Source organism: Syngnathus floridae, chromosome 2, assembly GCF_059516105.1.
Source record: "Syngnathus floridae isolate MCC-2025c chromosome 2, RoL_Sflo_1.0, whole genome shotgun sequence".
Lineage (NCBI taxonomy): Eukaryota > Metazoa > Chordata > Actinopteri > Syngnathiformes > Syngnathidae > Syngnathus > Syngnathus floridae.
In genome coordinates this window covers 17,532,835-17,553,266 of record NC_142414.1, presented here as the reverse complement: position 1 = coordinate 17,553,266, position 20,432 = coordinate 17,532,835, and the positions used below count along the sequence as shown (strand labels likewise).

Here is a 20,432-nt window from a genome sequence, read left to right as displayed (position 1 = left end):
ACACCGCCATTTTCAAGTGTACCTAATAACAGGCCACTTTATTAGGGAAGCATCATGGTCAAACGTCACAGGTATCAAGCTCTAGTCCTCGGGGCCGCATTCCAACATGTTTTCCAAGTGACGCTCGTTAAGCGCAGGTGCGTGAAAACTTTTAGCCACTTTCACGTTCAAAAGGAGCTAAAACTTTTCACGCACCTGCACTTAACGAGGGAATCACACGGACACTCCATTAGGTACACCGCCATTTTCAAGTGTACCTAATAACAGGCCACTTTATTAGGGAAGCATCATGGTCAAAGGTCACAGGTATCAAGCTCTAGTCCTCGGGGCCGCATTCCAACATGTTTTCCAAGTGACGCTCGTTAAGCGCACCTGCGTGAAAAGTTTTAGCTCCTGCAGAACGTGAAAAGAGCTAAAACTTTTCACGCAGGTGTGTTTAACGAGGGTAACTTAGAAAACATATTGGAACGTGGCCCCTCGAGGACTGTAAGTCGACACCCCTGGTTTAAGTGAAAAGTGCCACACCCGCCCTCACCCCCACTTTCTGATTGGCTGTTTGATCTGTGACGTCACTTGGACACTCCATTAGGTACACCGCCATTTTCAAGTGTACCTAATAGCAGGCCAGTTCATTAGGGAAAAATCATGGCCAAAACTTAACTGAAAGTGAAAAGTGCCACACCTGCCCTCACCCCCACTTTCTGATTGGCTGTTTGAACTGTGACGTCACACGGACACTCCATTAGGTACACCACCATTTTCAAGTGTACCTAATAACTTTATGCATTTTTTGTACGTGTCAAGAATGTGTATTTGACTACTTGCTCTTTATTTGGGGGGACACCAACACATATTACATAACGTAAAACACATGTACATATTGTCATATAAGACAGTTAACCAAATGTCCGATTTTTGTTTTTATGCCCAAAAAAATAAAAACAAGGAATAAAACACCAGACAAGTTTTAACAGGTTTTAATGTTTATTAAAATGATATTTTTATGCAATAATATTTTTTATATTTTAATTGGGGAATATAAAAACAAGGAATAAAACACCAGACAAATTTTAACATAAATGTTTATTAAAAATAATAATAATAATAATAAAAGTAAATTCCAAACCAGCAATCTAATGTGAAATTGCAGAAGATATATTGGATAACAATATTTATATATATGCATACACGTTATTTAAAAACTACTATAAGTGTTATAAAATAAAGATTACCCAAAGAGAAGCATAATCTCGCCGTTTTTGTATAACGGCGCATCCCTTCATGCAATAAAGTTAGCCGTTAGCTTGGAGAAAACGCGCATAAAAGAAGTGGTGTTTCCAGTGAGTGGTTCTTCCTTTCCTTGGCAAATCGTAAATCTACATTCTGGCTTACATAGTTCACACCAGGAGACGCAACATGTTCACAGACGGATCCGTTGATGCACGGGAAGGCAGTTCACCCGTTAACTCGTTCCCGAACGGGAGGATTCGTTCCCTTACTGATCCGTTCTCGCGATGAACCGGAAATGCAAATCACTCACTCACTCACTCACTCACTCACTCACTCACTCACTCACTCACTCACTCACTCACTCACTCACTCACTCACTCACTCACTCACTCACTCACTCACTCACTCACTCACTCACTCACTCACTCACTCACAGATTCGTTCAGTTGGTGAACAGGAAATGCAATTCGCGACTCGTTCGTGAACGGGAACGTCATTTTCTTCTTCGTTTTGTTTTACGGCGAGGTGGCATGAGCTTCAATGCGCATTACTGACACCTACTAGTTGAAGTCATATGAACTGAAAACTTGTTCACTGGAAAACCAAATCGTTCTTTTGAACGAATCGTTCACTCACGAGCCGATACTAAATCAAACGTCCCAAATGAGACCCCTTCCAACCATACTTGTTGGACATAAACGTTCAGTACAAGCAAAAGAAACAAAATTATCACGTATACATAGAGAAACCACCAAAAGGGTGAAGGAGGGAGTCCCCAGTGAGATTAATCTCCAGGACTAACTCAGAAAAGGTTGGGACCTCTGAGGAGTTGTTTGGCGCATAAACGACGGTCCCCCCCCCCCCCCCCCCCCCCATTCATATATTAGGTGAATGACATCGTACCGGTGCCCCTCGCCAGGGCCAAGTTCAGAATTGAAAAGTGACCATTGTCCAACACTTATTAGAGTACAATCCGAGATGGGTGTTGAGATGAGCCTGACGAAACTTGACCTCAGACATCACAATACCACCTAGCTCAGTCTCCTTATACAAGCAAAAATAAAATAGTCCCCAATACTAAAAAATACTCTTTTTTTCCCCCTTGCATGGCTACTTGTCCTTTTTATAAATGTCCTTTAAATAATGAGTGTACTAATCTAGTCGCAAATTAAAAAAAAAAAAATGATGAGGGACAAGCTATAATTTTTAAACAACCCAGATCTAAATGGTGACCAATTTGATGGATTGGAAAAGTAATCAATCTTACACCAACTCTGAATGTTGGGAGCTTCCTGTATATTTGAAATAACGCCACAGAGAATCAGTTTAAACAAACAACACAGGATCACACAGACTTGTCAAAGTTATTATTGTAGAATACTTTGATGTATTTTTTTTCTTTCATACAGACAAAAGGTGTAGGACTTAATTCCCGATAAATTATCTTAGATTTCCATACAGTTTGTCTACAGTATACAGGTGTGTTCTTCCTCATATATATAGATATTTATTCGCTTAAATAACAGGCAGGTAACTCTTTAATATATTCAATAGTCTTTGTGTGTGTGTGTGTGTTGGGGTTTTTTTTTTGGTCTTTTTTTTTTTTCTCAGCACAATTCAGGCTGCATTTTCTGTCCACAGAACAGCTCTGCATTGTGCAAGAAGGAGGACCATCCATTCCACGCACCAAATTTACAACAGTATGTATAATGAATAATGTAAAAGCTTAAATTCTCCCCTCGGGCCGTAAAAACCTGCGGCAGATCTAAAAGAGCAGCCTCAACAATGCACACAATGGATGCATCGCACTTCTGCAGTCTCTAGCTCTGTGCCACCCTCCAGTTGTCCAGCCTCATTTTGTCCAGTGCTTTCGATTATAATAATAAAGTGACTTTTGTCTCCTGCTTATCTGCAGAGTGAGTCCCCACTACGGTTTCGAGAGACTCGAAATTATCTCGACACCTCTGCATGCTTCAGGGGCTGCTCACTGGACAGAAAACACAGCCCTCGGAATATGCTCAGGAGAATGTGCATTGGATGTTTTCCATCAGTGGGAGCACCGGTGGAGAAAATCAGTAATCATGTCATGTACAAGTGCTTCTGTTTAGTTTTTCATCTCCTTACAAAAAGCAAACGGACTAAAAGGAAAAGAAAAAAACCCATAAAATAAAGTAACAGGAACATAGTACCTGTAAATTAAAGTTGCGTGTGTGCATTTAGGGGTGAGCTGTACAGGTTTGATGCAGTTGTACAATTTCTAATTTTGGATAAATATATTCTTTTTCACATTCTGCTTTTGCCTTCTGGTAATCTATCTCACAACATCATAATGTAACATGGCTGGACAGATGGACAGAAATGGCCGGAACTGATTTGTCTAATTTACAACACTAGATTTGCTCAGCATGTTTGGTGTGCGTGTCTTTTTTTTTTTTGTTTGTTTACTGTAAGAAGCACTGACAGAGCTGTGCTACGAGGCAATGAAATAGACAAGGTTAGCCTTGAACAGGTGTGTGCGTGTCTGTGTGTGCATGTGTGTGTGCATGTGTGCGTGCGTGTGCGCATGAGAGAGCAAATGTGGAGAGTTCATAGCACACAGTCGTGACAGTCGTCTAAATGATTTACCTACACATAAAGAGTGACATTAATGATACCAAAATGCATGCTTCAAAACAGACAGAGTAACACAATGCCACCACCCGGGTGAGTGCGGCGACCATAATGAAGATGAGCATTCAAGAAGACAAGAGTTCTGTACAGTTACGGGTTTTTCCAAAGAGCCTTGCGCCCCTCCTGAAACAGAACCAGCAGGACACGCATATTCCCGCTCTGTTTTTGCATGTGTTAGCATCCCTGTTGCACTGCAGTTCGAATCTGGGTTACACGTGATGACGAGTCAGTCAGTTGCATATTATCCGCCCTTGCCTTTTTCTGCTTGTGGGTCCGGTCAGGAAGTCAACAGGAGAACAGTGTGGGGAGGCCGGAGGACAAGGTGGTGGTGGTGACCGGAGGGAGGGACTTAATTTGTATTGCGTTGCACTCCGAGGCAACGTGAAGTCAGCAGTTCACCCGCACGTGGGACAACACGGCATACTTGGGGGACGCGCTTGATTGGAATGTGCTTGATGCTCCACGGAAGGTCGCGGAGATGAATGTGGTGGAATGTGATGTCACCGGCTCACATGGTCTTACCATCATGTATGATGTCAAATATTTGTGTGGCTCTGTTACACTCTTGAAAACAGGATTTTTTTTCACATTGTTGCCATGATCACATTGAGGAGCTTATAGGGCAAACCAAGAGCAAAGCAAATAACATGTGACTATATATATATATATATATATATATATATAGTGTTTTATTGTGTTACAATTGACCCCAGAGCCACAAGGACGTACTAAATTTTGCTTACTCATTTCATAACGCGTGCATTTAAACTAGCCGACAGATTACAAAGCACATCTTTCTGCAAAAGCTAAGAAGTGCTGTTGTAGCATATAAACAGTTTGACTGTACAAGATAGTTTGGGTCCGTTCACTTCCCTCCCTGTATTAGGCAAGCAACCATATTTGGTAACTTAGGAGTTCACAATGGACCCCAAACGCCTCACTATGAGGCAATAAAATGCATGATTGCAGCAGAAGAATACGGGTGATGATGACGTGTTTTACAAGTCAAAGGAGGATTAAATTGAACAACTTTAAAATATAATAGCCCATTGGAATAAGATAATCTGAAAAGGAAGAGAAAAGGAGAATTAAAAATAAACTTGAGGCAGATACTATGGCCTAGTTTGGGGACAAATGTAACACTAACTTCCACTGAATTTGATTTGGGAGCTGTTGAAGGTCACACTTTAAATTATACATTTAAAAATTGAACAAGCAAGTGGTAAAACGCCTTAGGTTTCCACCTACTGCCGTATTATTACATGAAAATATTAATCTTATCATGCAACCATCACACTGTAAAAAATACAATTTGTATTTTGGGGGGACTAAAACTGTTAGAACAACTTTAAAATAGAAATAATTGACATTTATGGCAACAATGTTAGTTAGCAAGCAAATTGTTTGCTCCAACACAACAATGGACAATGAGTTGTGTGAACTCTACCTAACCCTAACAGCAAAACTTAAAATAGTTTGTTCAACTGCCCAACTTAAAAAACTTTTTTTTGACAGCGCACCTGCTCATTTAACTTTGCTGCCTAATGATGGGAAGTTGATCAAATCAATTATGTGACAAACAATGCGCTTATTGGTTTTACATAGTAGGGTTAGGGGCTAAACCCACAATGAATATTTAGCAGTATGAATCAATCAATCCATCCATTCATGATGGTGTTGACCCCAGACATGTGAGCAAAAGCAGCTTTGAGGTGAGTGTCAGTCTTAAAGGGCCCAAAGTCTGTGCATTGTGACCTGATGCAATTTAAAGGGATAATGCTTTCCAAGCATTCAAAAAAAAAAAAAAGATTAGGGATAGTGAGCCAAAACAAAGTGGGGCAAAGCAAGGGAAGAGGAAATGAAGCGACTTAGCTAGGATACAGTATCGAGACAGAAGCCATACATCAGTTCATCGTATGCATGGGGCCGCTGTACTGTATGTTTGGGTGTGTACATCCCACACAGACAACATATCATGTGGACACGGGGCAGCATTCAAGGATTGGCGACTGGTCACAACTTCTGTATTGTCGCATCCCAATTATTAATAAAAAATAATAATATAATATATACATATGTACTGTATATATATATATATATATATATTCATATAATTCCCCTTTACTATTAGGTTTAAATGAAGGGTACCTGTTTGAAATGTATATCTTTTTTTTTTTCCCCCCAGAAGAGACAAGACAACACAAATTGAAAGAGAGTGAGAGACGTGATCGGAAGGACGATGAAAAATATCATGCTGTGGGGACCAAGAGAAGAACTGAAGCAACGTGGAAAAGAATGAGCACCATATTATGTTTGAAAATGAATGACTCCAAGATGAGCATGGATGAGGAAGTTAAAGCTCCAACAATTACATCACGAGCAAAATGAGTTGTTCGATGTTTCCGATGAGAAATTGTTGCGCACGGTGGCTGTAGTGTCATGGCAGGCGAGTAGGTGGGGTCATGGCAACCGCACTCGATTAACACCAGCGGGAATGAAGGGATTGGCCCCCCTCGCTGCCGCATGATCCGGGTCTGCTGACGCTTTGCAGGACGCCCCTCTGCCTCCAAAGCCACTGTCAACGGATGGAGGGCAGGCTGAAGAGTGAGTGGAGGTCAAGGCGGAGTGAGCGGCGAGCGGATGAGGGAGTGGTCGTTTGATAGCGTCAATGTTCACATGGAGTCGGCGGCAGCCGTTGTCCTCCTCCCTCCTGTGTCACAGGAGAGACCGGATGGAAATGTCATGTGTGCGTCCTCAAGCTCTCTCCTCTGCTCCCGTTTTGACCTCAGTTCCCCTTCTCCCCGACCCACGCAAGTTATAAGGTGGTCTCCACACAGTAGAGGTGGGCGAGGTAAGGGGTTGGGGGGTTCCCCAGCCGGTCCCTGCTATGATGGTCGTTGCAGTGTTGATGGTGGTGATGATGATGAATGGTTTGGTTGCTAGGGGTGATGGTGTTGATGCTGTGATTGTTGGCGTGGGCGATCGATGAAGTGCCGCTGCTGCTGCTGCTGTCGCTGCCGCCGCTGTTGTTATTATTTCGGTTGCACTGGGTCACTGGGAGGCTATACTGGCGGTATGGACGGGTGGGACGGGTGCGGGCCGTGGGCTGGGGCTGGGTGGGAGGGGGCGGCGGCTTGCGAAGGGCCGGGTGCACGTGCTGATATCTGCTGAGTTCGGATTCGTCGTCCACATCAGTGTCATCAATCAGCGGGATGTTGTGGATGAGGTCATTGATGAGGAACTCTGGGTGGGCCATGAAGTTGTGGATGGAGTTGCGGGATTCTGGTTTCTCCCGGCCCTCGTACAGCGAACTACGGAATGCTTTCACCACTCGCATCTGCCAAAAAGAAGGGGGGCAGGTGTGGGAGAAATCCACAAGAACAAAAGAAGAACAAGTCAGACGCTTAAATGGAAAACAATCAAGGGAAACCCGCAAAGACCGACCGGTCTCCGCCAGAAGACAGACAGACAGACAGACACAAATGGACAGGCACTCAAGGCCAGGTGGCTTTACAGTAAACATTTAATGACTGCAAGTTATTATATATTATTTCTAAACTGTTGGTTAAGCTACACTCCCCTCCAAACTTACTGGAACAGTACAGCTGAAAACATTTGCGTTTTTAAAGGAATAGCTAGCGGCTTTAGCAAAACACAAGTTAAAAAGAAATTTAGTGACTCATAGCCGAGAGAAGGAAACTATCACAAAGTCGTAAACTGATGGCTGCCATGTTTGATTATCCCAATTATTAGAATCCATAGAGGTTGAATCAAAAGGCAACTGGACTTCTTTTTTGTTCAACATTTAAAAAAAAAAAAAATCCTCCTCTGTTTTGTCTGGTGGAGAGCTCTTCGTGTGTATCACCTTGGATAAAGAGACAGTCTGACGAATGAGTCTTCCTAAGTCCGTCCATCCATCCATCCGTTTGTCCATCCGTCCGTTTGTCCGTCCGTCCGTCCATCCATCCATCCATCCATCCATCCATCCATCCATCCATCCATCCATCCATCCATCCATCCATCCATCCATCCATCCATCCATTTCCCGTGCCTAACATTATTAGGGCTCATTGGTGATCTATCCCAGATGACACAGGAAGGCTGGAGCTGAGATTTAAACCTTAAACCTTTGACCTACGAGGCAGACGTGAAGACCATGAGTGCATTGCTCGGAATCTTGATGAAAATGGTTTCTAATTTGAAAAAAGGATTACAATGCACCTATGACTGTGAGTTATGTACTATATGAAGACTTTCGAAGAGCGACTCTCTCCTCAAAATCACATTTGGGGTCACTCCACCAGACACAAAGCAAAAAAGTCATTTGTTGAAAAGCCCAGACAGACAAAAACAAGAAAGTCGGGTTGATTCAACCTCTGTGGATTATTACATGCCACCATCAGATTCATGGTCATCCGTCCACTTCTTCTCCTGCAGAAAGATATATTAATGACCATGCATCTGCTTTGATTAAAAATGAATTCATAGGTCCACCTGATCTTGAGTGTTGCCAAAAGATGTTTTTTTTAAAAAAAAAGAAAGGTGTTTTGATATGAGTTTGCTATTGACAAACACTTATGTCAGTTCTGACACACCAGACAGACCTTGCAGCATCCACAAAGACCACAAAAGCAGCAAACATCTCACGTAATACACACCTGCCGTGCGTGTATGTGTGTGTGTGTGTCTGTGTGTGTGTTTGAAATACACTCGCACTGCAGCACACTGGCTAGCATGCATGCACACGGGTGAGGCTAAATGCCAGGCACAGATGGAGAAGAAGCAGTAAGAGTGCGTTAGTTGAATCAAGAAATCACCAAATGGCCACGCACACGCATGCAGCAGCCCTTGTCATAGAACGGTCCCATTTTTTTTTTCTCCATGTAGCGAGCATGGCGCTCTGGACATCAGCATGCATTGGAATGTTGTGCACTGTGAGTTCTGAGTCTGTTTTTTTGCAAGGCTCTACACACGCAAATATCCTGCAGTCATGCAAGAAACGAGTAGCGAGCAGAGTGGAATCAGAATGATGCTGATGAGAAAGGTTACTGCTGGACATAAAAAATAAAATTCACAAGTTGCAAAAAAAAAATATAATAATAATAAAGCAGACATCGCAGCAGGTTATAAGAGCATGTGATTGGTTAGATTCTTGAAAACAGGAGATGATTGGTTCCAAGTCAGCTGTGTCAGGCGTCCACAGGCAGCCGGGTCATGCTGAATCGGATCACTGTCACTCACAGTCTCGCTCTGTCGCTAACACGCGCCACAATGAGTTCCACGAGTGTATTATGCGGCGTGTGGTTTAGGCGTGCATAGAGAGAGGCATTCCGTTGCCATGGCGATCGTTCCATGCACCCTTCCCTCAAGCCCAAAGTGAGGAATAGCAGAATGAGTTGAAAGAAACGGCAAAAAGTGAATGCAAGTCTACAGACAGGCAAACGGGCAGACAGAGACTTACATAGAGACAGTTTGGCCAAAACTATCAACTGCAACAAGCGACTAAAACTTTTGGAAGGTGCACAATCGGGCAGCTCAATGGGCGTCCATGCTGCAGTTGGCCAAACTCTGAGAAGTCTCTACACATGACTCTGGCATAGGTGACAGACTGGCAGACAGACAAACTGACGGACAGACAGACATAAAGACAGACAGACGGACAGACGGTCAAGCAGTAGGTTCAGTGCTTATCTGTTTTTCCAAAGAGCCTGTCAGACAGCAGAAAAACACTTCATGCAGACTGAGAAGGTTTCGCAACGTTATTTTCCCACTTTTGTCGTCGGCACTTGGTTTGTTTTCATTTTTCGTCCCCGTAGGTGGAGTAAACTTTCGAGTATATGTCGCCCACAGTGTGACCAGAGAAACCTGGAGGTCAGGGCGCTGCTGTGTTACTGCTTTTCTCAGTTTCTCTCCATCCCTCCCTCTCTTCCTTCATCCCTCCCTGACTGGCCCTCTCAGCATAGCTTGATGGAAAAACGATGATGATTAAAAGTACAAGGATAGAAGAGGCACTGGAAGGTTGAGGCTGCTGTGTGAAAAAAAAATGCTGATGAGAAGAAACTGCAACATAAAAACAGAGGGAAGCTGTGAGGTAGATGGCTGCTACATCCTTTCAAAAAAAACTGAGCGGTACCGCCTTTTTGATAAGAACCTTTTTCACTGAGCAACCATTCTGGTTTTATCTTTGACGCAGGGGGTGAATGCTAACGACTCCTCATAAATATGCAACCACACGAGAAAGAATGAGAGAGGTGATCTCACAGTAATCTTTTTTTCATCTGTACAAAAAACTAGGCCAATATCAAATGAAAACAAACTGGATCCGCAGGGATCACAAAGGTCCAGCACAGCTCAGGCAGATGAAAGCGCAAAAGACACACATCTTGCATCTGCAATATTAAGTCTGAGGGCTGGGGTTGCTATGGCGAGAACCCAAGTGGAGCATGACGCAGAAGTTATCCGAACACAAGCGGCACTAAAAGGCGAAGCCTTTCCTTCAGGAAACATATTGATCAAGTGTTTGTTTCTTGATGAACGTGGTCACAAAGCTAAAAACAATGCTAGCTAGCGGCTGAGTCTGTCTTGCAGCCTGCGGGCGCTGCTAGCTTTATGCTAGGCTAGCTCCTGTTTTGATTCAGTGGCGGGACAACACTAACAACAACTTTGTATACAAAGTGTCATAAGGCAGCTGTCTATATCCCTAGCTCACTCGGCGCAAGATGAAGAAGAAGGCAGCATGGGATGGCAGGAAGGTAAAAGGGCATGAGGGAAGGAGCAAGGTTGGAAAGGAGAAGCAACTGAGAAGACTGATGAGGAGACAGCACAAGCATGCGGGCACACGGACACGTCAAAAGCAGCGGCGCACACATCGCCATACACACAATGACCTTCTTACACACAGTGAGAAACACACGCACACAGACACACACAGCAGCTCTGGCAACACCAGCAAGCACACACATACAGACGCTCGCCGAACTGACATACAGAGAAATCAAGAGGAAACATGAAGTGGGTGGTGGTGCTACTCTTCACGGGAGATGGGGACAATGACAAAAAGGCTGGAAGTCACGGATGAGGGAAATGACAAAAAAAGGAGGAACAGGGAAAAAAAGGATGAGGAAATCTAAAGAAATCTTATCTTTTATACTACACAAGAGCCTGTATTTAGATCTGGCACAATCCAAATACATCTACAAGATAACAACTCCACTTTTAGACAAACAGAGTACATTTCACAGTCTTTATGTGTACTTTGGGCAAACTGGAAACCTGTAATATCCAAAACAAAAAGAACATACAGCAAAGAGAAAGTCAAGAGCGGCATTGGAGAAAGAGAGAAAGTTAACAAACAAATGGGACAGACAGGAAGAGAAACCACAACTTTTTGGAGAGCTCAGGACGAGAGGCAAACGGGAGATGTTGAAGCTGAAAGTCGTCTTACGGAAATAATCAATCCACAACACGCTGAACAAAAGCGAGAGGAGACGAAGGAGAGGAAAAAAACAAGCTAAAAGGGAAACTCAGCAAAACTTAGAATGGCAAGTTAGGCATCAGCAGCGATTTTTGGGGCTTTTATACTCGAAGGTTTACAGCTTTTGGCCAAAACTCAAATTGTAGCATGCCAAAAATATCACTCCCACAACTCCGACACGCTTATTTTGTTTGACTCCTTTACACTGAGAGCGGGCGTTCAACACAGCAACCTGGCTTGACCTCATTGACACACAGCAAAGATCGGAAGACATGGTGCAGCAGGAGCGGTCCTTTACTCTCTGAACTTTGACCCTTAATCGACGCCAAAATCAATGAGATTGTTTGCTTTCATTTCCTTTTGGAGAGTATCATCTTCATTTATACTTAAAGGGGAAGTCAAGTCAAAAATAGGTGTTCTGCATTTTGATCAATATTGTGTTTGAGGAGTATGAATTGATCCAGGGGGCGGCCATTTTGTCACTTGAGGACATCATAGTAGCTAAGGGCTCAGGGTTTTTGCCTCTGAACACAGAGAGTGAAAGGCGAGCAACCCCTGCACCACACTCAACAATAAAACCAAACACACTCTGGACTGGGGCCAGACCTGGATTTGGACCAGACCAGATCAGACCAGAATTGCACAGCTGGTCAGGACCGGGTGCTGTTTGAAAGGGAGAATAAGATAAAAAGAATAGAGGATATGTTGTACACGCATGAGCAGCGGGCGAGCTGGAGTGGGGAGGGGGGGGGGGGGGGCACAACCATTGACAGTAAAATACTGCAAGTCCACGTGCCGTGCATGTTTGTGAGTGTGGTTGTGTGTGTGTGTGTGTGTGTGTGTATGAGAACTGTGTGCACATGCTTTCGGCGGACTCACTCCCTGGGGCTGGGCTGGTATTGGCTGTCGCGGTGGAGAGAGCTACGTGAGAGGGGGTAGATATAGTGTTTACGTCGTGGAGCTGACTGAGCACGGAGGAGCGCCTTCTCACTGCTCCCTGAAACGAGCCGCTTCGCTTGAACGTGCTCACTACCTCCATCTGCAGGACAGAGATAAAACAGTGGCACTCAGTGAAGGCGGGAGGGGGGGCCAGACGGAGTGCGGAACCCTCTCAATGAGTGTGCGTGTGTGTGTGTGCGCGTGTGTGCGTGTGTGTGTTACCCATTCTTCCACATAAACACACACTTGAGCAGTGTTTGCATTGGGAGTTTAATATGAAATGAGTTTTCAAGGTCTTATTTTCAAGTATTTATTATTATTATTTCTATTTTTTTATTCATTTTTGTTTGTGTATGTATGTATGTATGTGTGTATGTATGTATGTATGTATGTATGTATGTATGTATGTATGTATGTATGTATGTATGTATGTATGTATGTATGTATGTATGTATGTATGTATGTATGTATGTATGTATGTATGTATGTATGTATGTATTTATTTATTTAACAAAGCTTACAAACTAGCCATCAAAAGTGTAATTCCAAAAACTTTTTCAGTTGTTATCATTACGTAATTTTGCATTTATTAATTCAATTCACATTAGCAACACGGGTATATTTTTTGTCAAGGTAAAACTAGCTAGCTCTTAAACATCCTTTTTCTTTCCTTTTTACAGCACTATGTAAGTTAATTAAAAGTGGGAAACTATTATGTGTGCAAAGATTTTTTTACGGCAACCTATATAGTTTTTACTACTATATATATGTATATATATTTAACTACTTTTTTACTATTTTATACTTTTTTATTATACTTACTATTTATATTTCAGAGTCTACTTTTTCTTTTTAGCTTGAACTTAAGCACAGGAGTTGAATTAGTACTTATACTATTAGCATTGCATTTCACACAAGCTTTACTTTAGTATGGAGTATGAATACTTTGGTTACATACACACACATACAGGGACACACACATGCCTTTGTCATGTTGCAGTGCATCTTACAAACCACCACTTTTATGTTGCGAGAGAATCATAATCAAAGACAGAGGCGAGCATAATGTTGGCTGTGTTGAAGAGAAGCAGAGATTAGAGGGAAAACTCACAGTACACAGAAAAAACAATCAAGAGGCACCAAGTCTTGTGTTTTGGGTTCCAGTCTGGTCAAGCACACTTTACCTGAGTCTGTATGCGGTTGAGGCCTCGGAACCAGAGGATCTGTCCACGACGCAGCTCTCTCTCAGCACAGTCAATCTCCTCTTCATCCTCTGCAAGCTCCTCCCCTTCCTCCTCCCCGGGCTCCAGACCGAGACCCGCTTCCTTCAGGCACGGCAGCCGCTCCGACGGGACGGTGGCGATCACCTGCACATCAGATTTGTTACATTTTCTCTACACCAAGTGTGGGATGGCGCCACCTCAAGGGAATGTTCCACATAAACAGCGCCCACTTAGCAGGCATGTTTAGCCTCAACAAGCTGAAGAGGGTTTTACCTGACCCCACAGCAGCTCTCCAACTCCCACAAACAGACACCAGAGCCACTGCTCTATGTTGAGTGGAGCACAGCTGAATGGCTTCCCTCCCCACTGCACAATCACAATCTGCAGCAGAGACAGAGAGAGAGAGAGAGAGAGAGAGAGAAAGAGAGAGAGAGACACACACACACACAAATATATCTTCATGATAAACATGAAATTTAAATTTAAACTTCAGTTTAATAAAAACATGCAGAATTTTCCAAGTGTATATACAGTATAAAATAATCAATCGGCCTCTTCCATATTCAAATTACATATCTTCAACATATAAACGTTGGAATTGATGGAATTTTTGCCCAGTGTTTTTCTTATGATTGAGTGACAAGTGAGGCCTGCAGTTCTTTGGATGTGGTTATGAGTCATTTGGTGACAAGACATCATCTCACACAATGCGAATAACAGGATTTCACTGCTGGGGTGATAATGGCTTGATGTGACAAAACCGACTCGTCTCTTCAGCCAGGCAGAAAGCAAAAATGGAATTTTACCCAAAATGATTTACAGTCCAAAACTGAGCATTTAGCACTAGCTAAATTGCGATGGTAGCAAACAGTCAATCTTTTTCTGATATGACCTTTCGCTACATGAATTGGATGTCCTCTAACTCTCTTAAATTGTTCAAATTGATACAGCAACAAATGGCCTTCCATAGGCCCGTTAGAGGAACGCAACCTTGTCGACAGCAAAGCGTCCTCTCAATTAGATGACGAGAACCCTCTCCGAAGCACTGCATCCGTCCCTGTTATTTCACTCAACCTCTCTGGAGCCTCCTTCTGTCCACATCACTGATATTTATACCACTCAAAATCCCGCTACTCTGTCACACCCGGAATCACCGCCACCTCTCTCAGTTCTGGTTTCCCCCACGAGAGCCAATAAGCGCTCAAGCATCTTGTCCTCACAATACTGTATTCCTGTGTGGCACTGTCCCTTGCTATTGAATTTGGCTAAAACATATAAGACAGCAGTTCTCAAACTCTTTTAAATAATGCATCCCAACTTGCTGTGCCTCTCAGCATGATTTATTGATAAGCAAACTTGTCATTATGGTGCACTTTGCAACAAGCCTACATTAAGCTTGATGTGAACTGCTTACTTGCCTATGACAAACATGAGTTAGCCCTTTAATGCTCATGGAATGGTAACTTCAAATGGACGCGTTTTTGGCTCCAGTCTCAATCCCACACAGTCAATTTCCAACAAACCTTAAATGGAATCATCAGAAGAAAAGGGTTCTCCAACTCACTTGTACCGCAAAGGTGCCCAGAACAATGGAGCAGAAGATGGGGTTGGAGAATATGCCGTCAAAGACGTTTCTCTCGCCGTGGATCTTCCGTGCGTTGATCTCATTGAACAGCTGCATTAGGACAAAAGTGTTGAAGATGATGGTGTAGTGCTCGGATGGGGGTGAGTGGAGCGGAGCGTTGCGGCCGCTGTCGATGTTGAAAATGCGCTCGCCTGAAAGCAGGTGAGGGAAGAGAAGGAGAGATTATGAGTAGCCTGCTGAGTTCACGAGGATGAATACAAAAGCAACCTTAAGGCAAAAAAAACGAAATGGAAAAAAATCCACTGCTAATAACGTATTCACAGTCACTGGCGGAGAGAATGAGTTATACCAGGGTTCACCAACCTTTCTTAAACCGAGAGCTACTTCCTGGGTACTGATTAAGGCAAAGGGCTACCAGTTTGACAGACTTCTGAAATAGCCAATTTGCTCAATTTGGCTTTCACTATGTGCTATTATTGTCATTTCCAGTTCACATGTAAGTGTGATTTTAACAAGAATAGCAAAAATACAGTCAAACCTTGGTTTTTGACCACAATCCGTTCCAGAAGGCGGTTTAAAAAGCGAATCGGTCGAATTCCGAATCTGTTTTCCCATTACAAATAAAGGGAAATAAATTAATCCGTTTCAAGACAAAAAAACCCCGCCTTTTTAAAGCATTTTTTCATTTGCGCATATTTGTCCGATCGCGCAACTGCAGCGCACCGCCGAACGCGCAACCGTAGCGTGTCGCCCACCGCGCAACTGCACCGCGCTGGTCGCATTATTGTGACAGAGCCGTCGCTGAAATTCAGAAAATATTTTTAAAGTTCTTATGTACTATCCAAAATTTAAGTGGACCTGAGTGTGCACGGAGCTTAATTTTGTCCGATCGCGCAACCGCAGCGCACCGCCGAACGCGCAACCGTAGCGCGTCGCCGACCGCGCAACTGCACCGTGCTGGTCGCATTATTGTGACAGAGCCGTCACTGAAATTTAGAAAATATTTTTAAAGTCCTGATGTACTTTCCAAAATTTAAGTGGACCTCAGTGCGCGGGAAGCTTCATTTGGTCCAATCGCGCAACCGCAGGGCGCCGGACGCTCACTGTCGCATTGCTTTAAGAGCGTCTTTGTGTTTTAGGATGGCTTTACTGCTGCCACTTGCTTTCTTTGGAGGAATGATTAGGGGTTAATACAATCCTCAAAGTAACGAAGATACAATAACAACGGAGTCAGTCGGCATCCGGGCCACGCGGTCAGGTTTTATCAGGTCCTCCCGGCTCATCTCGCGAGGTTCGACCTCCGAATTTTGTTCGACAACTGAAGCAAAAAAATCTCGAATTTTTTGTTCGAATTTTGATTTGTTCGAGAACCAGGACGTTCAAAACCCGAGGTTTGACTGTAAAATAATTAGATGCAGCTCACTGATAAGTACCGTTATTTGAGTTAATTTTAGAACAGTCCTGCGGGCGACTCATGCGGTCCTCACGGGCGACCTGGTGCCCGCGGGCAACGTGTTGGTGACCCCTGAGTTATACAATACGATATGTGTTGACCCAATAGATTTTTTGCATGCTGATTTAAAAATAATTTCTTTACTTTGTTTCCTGAGGACATCAGGTTTTGAGATATTGTATTTTTTTGTTTGTTTTATGTTTGACCTATGAAAATTTGTGCATTATGGCTTAAATAATAATTTATAGCTATGATGTTTCAGAAAAAAAGTCCGCCAGTTGCTGAACTTAATTCATTAATACAGTATTACTAAATATATTGCAACAATGTATTATTATTATTATTATTTAAAAAAAAGCATCATGTGGCAGAGAAAAACAAGAGCAGATTTGGAATCAGCTCAAAAAAAGAATCAAGAAAATGTTGACTCCAATCTCTGATTAAAAAATTCGGTATGTGTAACCGACACTGGCATCAATGAATCTTTCAGCGTACGCTATTTTGAAATTTCTCATTCCTGCTCAAATCGATAAAACATCAAGAGCTCAGTAAAATTCAAAGAGCCCACATTAAAGCAATTCAAATTTACTTGATGTTCTCTTCATGACAGGCGGCCAAATAAATGCAGAGTAAACATGACATTGAAGACACTCTCTTTGTATTTTCTGTCTGTGCGTGCCCACCTATGAAAAGCAGGGTGAAGATGATAACCAGCTGGTAAACTCCATGACCCAAGATGTTTTTCATCATGGTGAGGGAAATGAGCGGGTTGTTGCGACCATAAGGTTTCCGTAGCAACAGGGCCTCTGTAGGGGGCTCGGTGGCCAGGGCCAAAGAGGCAAACGTGTCCATGATGAGGTTCACCCACAGCATCTGCACCGCCTTCAGAGGAGAATCCTGCGAAGAGGAGAGATGAAGCTGACTGATCACAAGCCATGTGTGGTCAACAAAATTCTTAGGCCAATTTTAAAACAGACAGCCTTGGACCGGGCGGTGCACAGACGCAAGCACAAATACTTGGACAGGGGCGGAGCTATGTGGTAGACAGGGGCAGCCATGGCCACCCATGCTCACTTTCTGGTCACCCCTAATTGATAAGATAATCGGTTCTGAAAATATTAGTTAGTGACAGCCCTGAAAGAGGCAGGCTTGTTTGCCTTCTCTTAAATAAATTTTGCTAACATGATGTTGGTTAGGGCAAGCAGCTCAATTTGCAGCCCAAATAAAAGTGGATGACTCAGAGTACCTGAGTGATGCAAGCTCCAGTGAAGGCGACGATGACGGCCACGACGTTCACTGTGAGCTGGAACTGCAGGAATTTGGAAATGCTGTCGTAGACGTTTCGTCCCCACATCACCGCCTTCACAATGCTGCTGAAGTTATCGTCAGTCAAGATGATGTCAGATGCCTCTTTAGCCACGTCTGTGCCGGCGATGCCCTGATAAAGTTTGCGACGATGAGGAGGACATGCACAGAGTCACGGCATGAATCATGGGAGCGTTCAAGCATTCTAATCATTCTGGAGAGTCACTGCCTCGATGCTGTGTTGTTCCCCTCCAAGTCTGAGCAGTTGGCATGAGTAAAAGCTGTGGCCAGAAAAAATGCACGCCACTCCTACTAAAATTTTTAACATGTATTATTTATAATGGGGCAGCTGAGGCAAAACTGCTTTTGTTGCTGCAAGGTTGCAAAACACTATATCCTTCCTAAATGAGAAAAAATAAATAAATAACATATCATTTGCCAATTTGCTTTGAGGTATGAAGCAGAATATTTGTCCAGTTTCGTTCATGACAGTTACAGAAATGTTCATACGAAAATGAAACTAATGACTTTTTTTTTATTAGTAAATAGTATAACTAGTCGAAAAATGAACCAATAATAAGAGTCACCATAGCGAAGCCAACATCAGCCTTCTTCAAAGCTGGTCCATCATTGGTTCCATCGCCTGTGACAGCAACCACCTGCCTCTGTTCTACAACGGTACTGTCAATAATTCCTACCGAGAGAAGAGATAGACCGGAGGTAAGTGTCTGCGTGCCTGTGAGTGAATTTCAAAGTGTGTGTGTGTGTGTTTGTGTTGATCAAGCCGCAACTCACCTTTGACGAGGGTATGTTTATCTGTTGGTGAAGACCGAGCCAACACGCGCAGCTTGGGCCAGATTTTATCAATTCGCTCTTGTTCAATCTGCATGCACATGGAAAAGGGCACTCAACAGACAATATTGATCACTTTCACTAGTGATTACCAAGTTCCATTCTGGCTGTTTGTAGATGTGAGCGTCAATCTTAGAGGGCTGTTGAAAAAAATTCATGACCCACACATGCTGCCTGGTAGTAAATTGCCATTCTTTTTGTCTTTCACATGCTTGGAAGAGCACTGGTAGAAAACTGCACATGAATGAGACCCCGACTCACCTCTCCTTTCTCGTTCCTGATTCGTCGGTTGAAGTCTTTCCCCTCAAGACAAATAAAGTCATCCCCAGGGTGGATGATTCCACACTTGGCAGCAATGGCCCTGGCCGTGTTTATGTTATCACCAGTCACCATCCGCACAGTGATGCCCGCACGCTGACACTTCCGGATGGCCTCGGGTACCTTGGAAAAATTTGGTTCACACAGAATAAGGTTTTAGTTACTTATGGTGGCGGCAGTCGGCTGTAGCACGTTCCTACCTCGGGTCGTACTGGATCCTCGATGCCGACCACAGTGATACAGGTCAACTCTGTCACTATTTCTGCTTCGTTTTCCCAATCGGGCTCTGGATTGGCGGGCAAGTCTCGATAAGCGATGCAGATGGTCCTCAGGCCCTCACATGCCATCGGCTCGATCACCTGTTCAGTAAAATCATCATAGAAGATGGAGACAGGAAGAAAATCAAACAGTTTAAATATGTTCTTATACTGGAAACAAAATATAAGAACAGCTCCGATTGTCTTTAACGTTGATGTCTGGGGAAATTCGAAGCATTTTTGCTGGTATTCATTCTGACAACGCTGAGAGGGAAGCCCACCCTCTCCCCCGACAAGCTCAAAGAGCTGAGGAAGACAATATGATGAAGAGCTGGCATGGCATAAAACTGCCACAATGCAAGCAGGATAAGTGAGCCGGAATACACTTGTGTCAGGACAAGAGCTATTTTTCTCGTGGCATCGGCCGAGGTCGCCGTGAGGCAGGTCAGCCCGCCTGTCATTCAAGGGAGGACTTGCTCACACTGCTGCATAATCGCATGTGTGAGCGGAGCAAATACTTGCTTGGCGCTGGTGAAGACTTTTGACCGATCTAGCAATTTGTGCTGCAAGGGGTGAGAAATGCTCATGGGTGACGGCACATTTCACAACCAGTCACACGACGTGAGTTGGGCTAAGTTTATTTGAACTGTTTCTCATTAAATGTTTATTTATTTAGTGACAAAACTTGTGTGTGAAACACTTGAATGAAATCATTGGTCATGATGGTGGTCATTTTGGTACTTTTTAGGTTTGAGCACCACTGCTTTAAATAACTACCTGTTTGACCATTTCATCTCTGTCCCTTGGGCGGAAACTACGAGGTTCTCCATTGGCTTCGAGGACGTAAGAACATCTGAGGAGAGAAAGATTGCGTAAAGTGTAGCACAGAAGATTGACAAATATAAACCTGAGCTCTTCATTTTGCTTCCACTCACTTTTTTAGCATGATCTCAGAAGCTCCCTTACTGTAGAGACGAAAGGAACCATCTGGCAGCTTTATCACCGTGCTCATGGATTTACGCACTGAGTTAAAGGTATACACCTGAGAGGAAATGGAAAAATAGGAATTATTTAGAATATTGTCATCAAAGCATTTGGCAGCAGCAGCAACACCAAAAGCTCTTCA

General features: G+C 43.5%; 1 protein-coding gene across 6 annotated transcripts in view; it reads right to left on the bottom strand.

Moving 5' to 3' along the window:
- Positions 1–2,505: 2,505 nt before the first annotated feature.
- The window catches only part of atp2b3b (ATPase plasma membrane Ca2+ transporting 3b), a 33,251-nt gene continuing 15,324 nt past the window's right edge, over positions 2,506–20,432 (bottom strand). For 3 of the 6 annotated variants that reach the window (XM_088370065.1, XM_088370067.1, XM_088370066.1), the window contains 12 exons: positions 20,242–20,348; positions 20,084–20,159; positions 19,250–19,408; positions 18,993–19,172; positions 18,675–18,762; positions 18,467–18,573; positions 17,821–18,012; positions 17,258–17,471; positions 15,101–15,312; positions 13,810–13,917; positions 13,498–13,680; positions 2,506–7,237 (listed from right to left, as the gene is read on the bottom strand). In XM_088370065.1, the coding sequence (XP_088226191.1) occupies positions 6,716–7,237; positions 13,498–13,680; positions 13,810–13,917; positions 15,101–15,312; positions 17,258–17,471; positions 17,821–18,012; positions 18,467–18,573; positions 18,675–18,762; positions 18,993–19,172; positions 19,250–19,408; positions 20,084–20,159; positions 20,242–20,348 (2,148 nt within the window). In that variant the 3' untranslated portion in view covers positions 2,506–6,715. Of the gene's footprint in view, positions 7,238–11,980; positions 12,038–12,253; positions 12,414–13,497; positions 13,681–13,809; positions 13,918–15,100; positions 15,313–17,257; positions 17,472–17,820; positions 18,013–18,466; positions 18,574–18,674; positions 18,763–18,992; positions 19,173–19,249; positions 19,409–20,083; positions 20,160–20,241; positions 20,349–20,432 lie in introns of all 6 variants that reach the window. The other 3 variants (XM_088370068.1, XM_088370069.1, XM_088370071.1) reach the window with 2 other exon arrangements.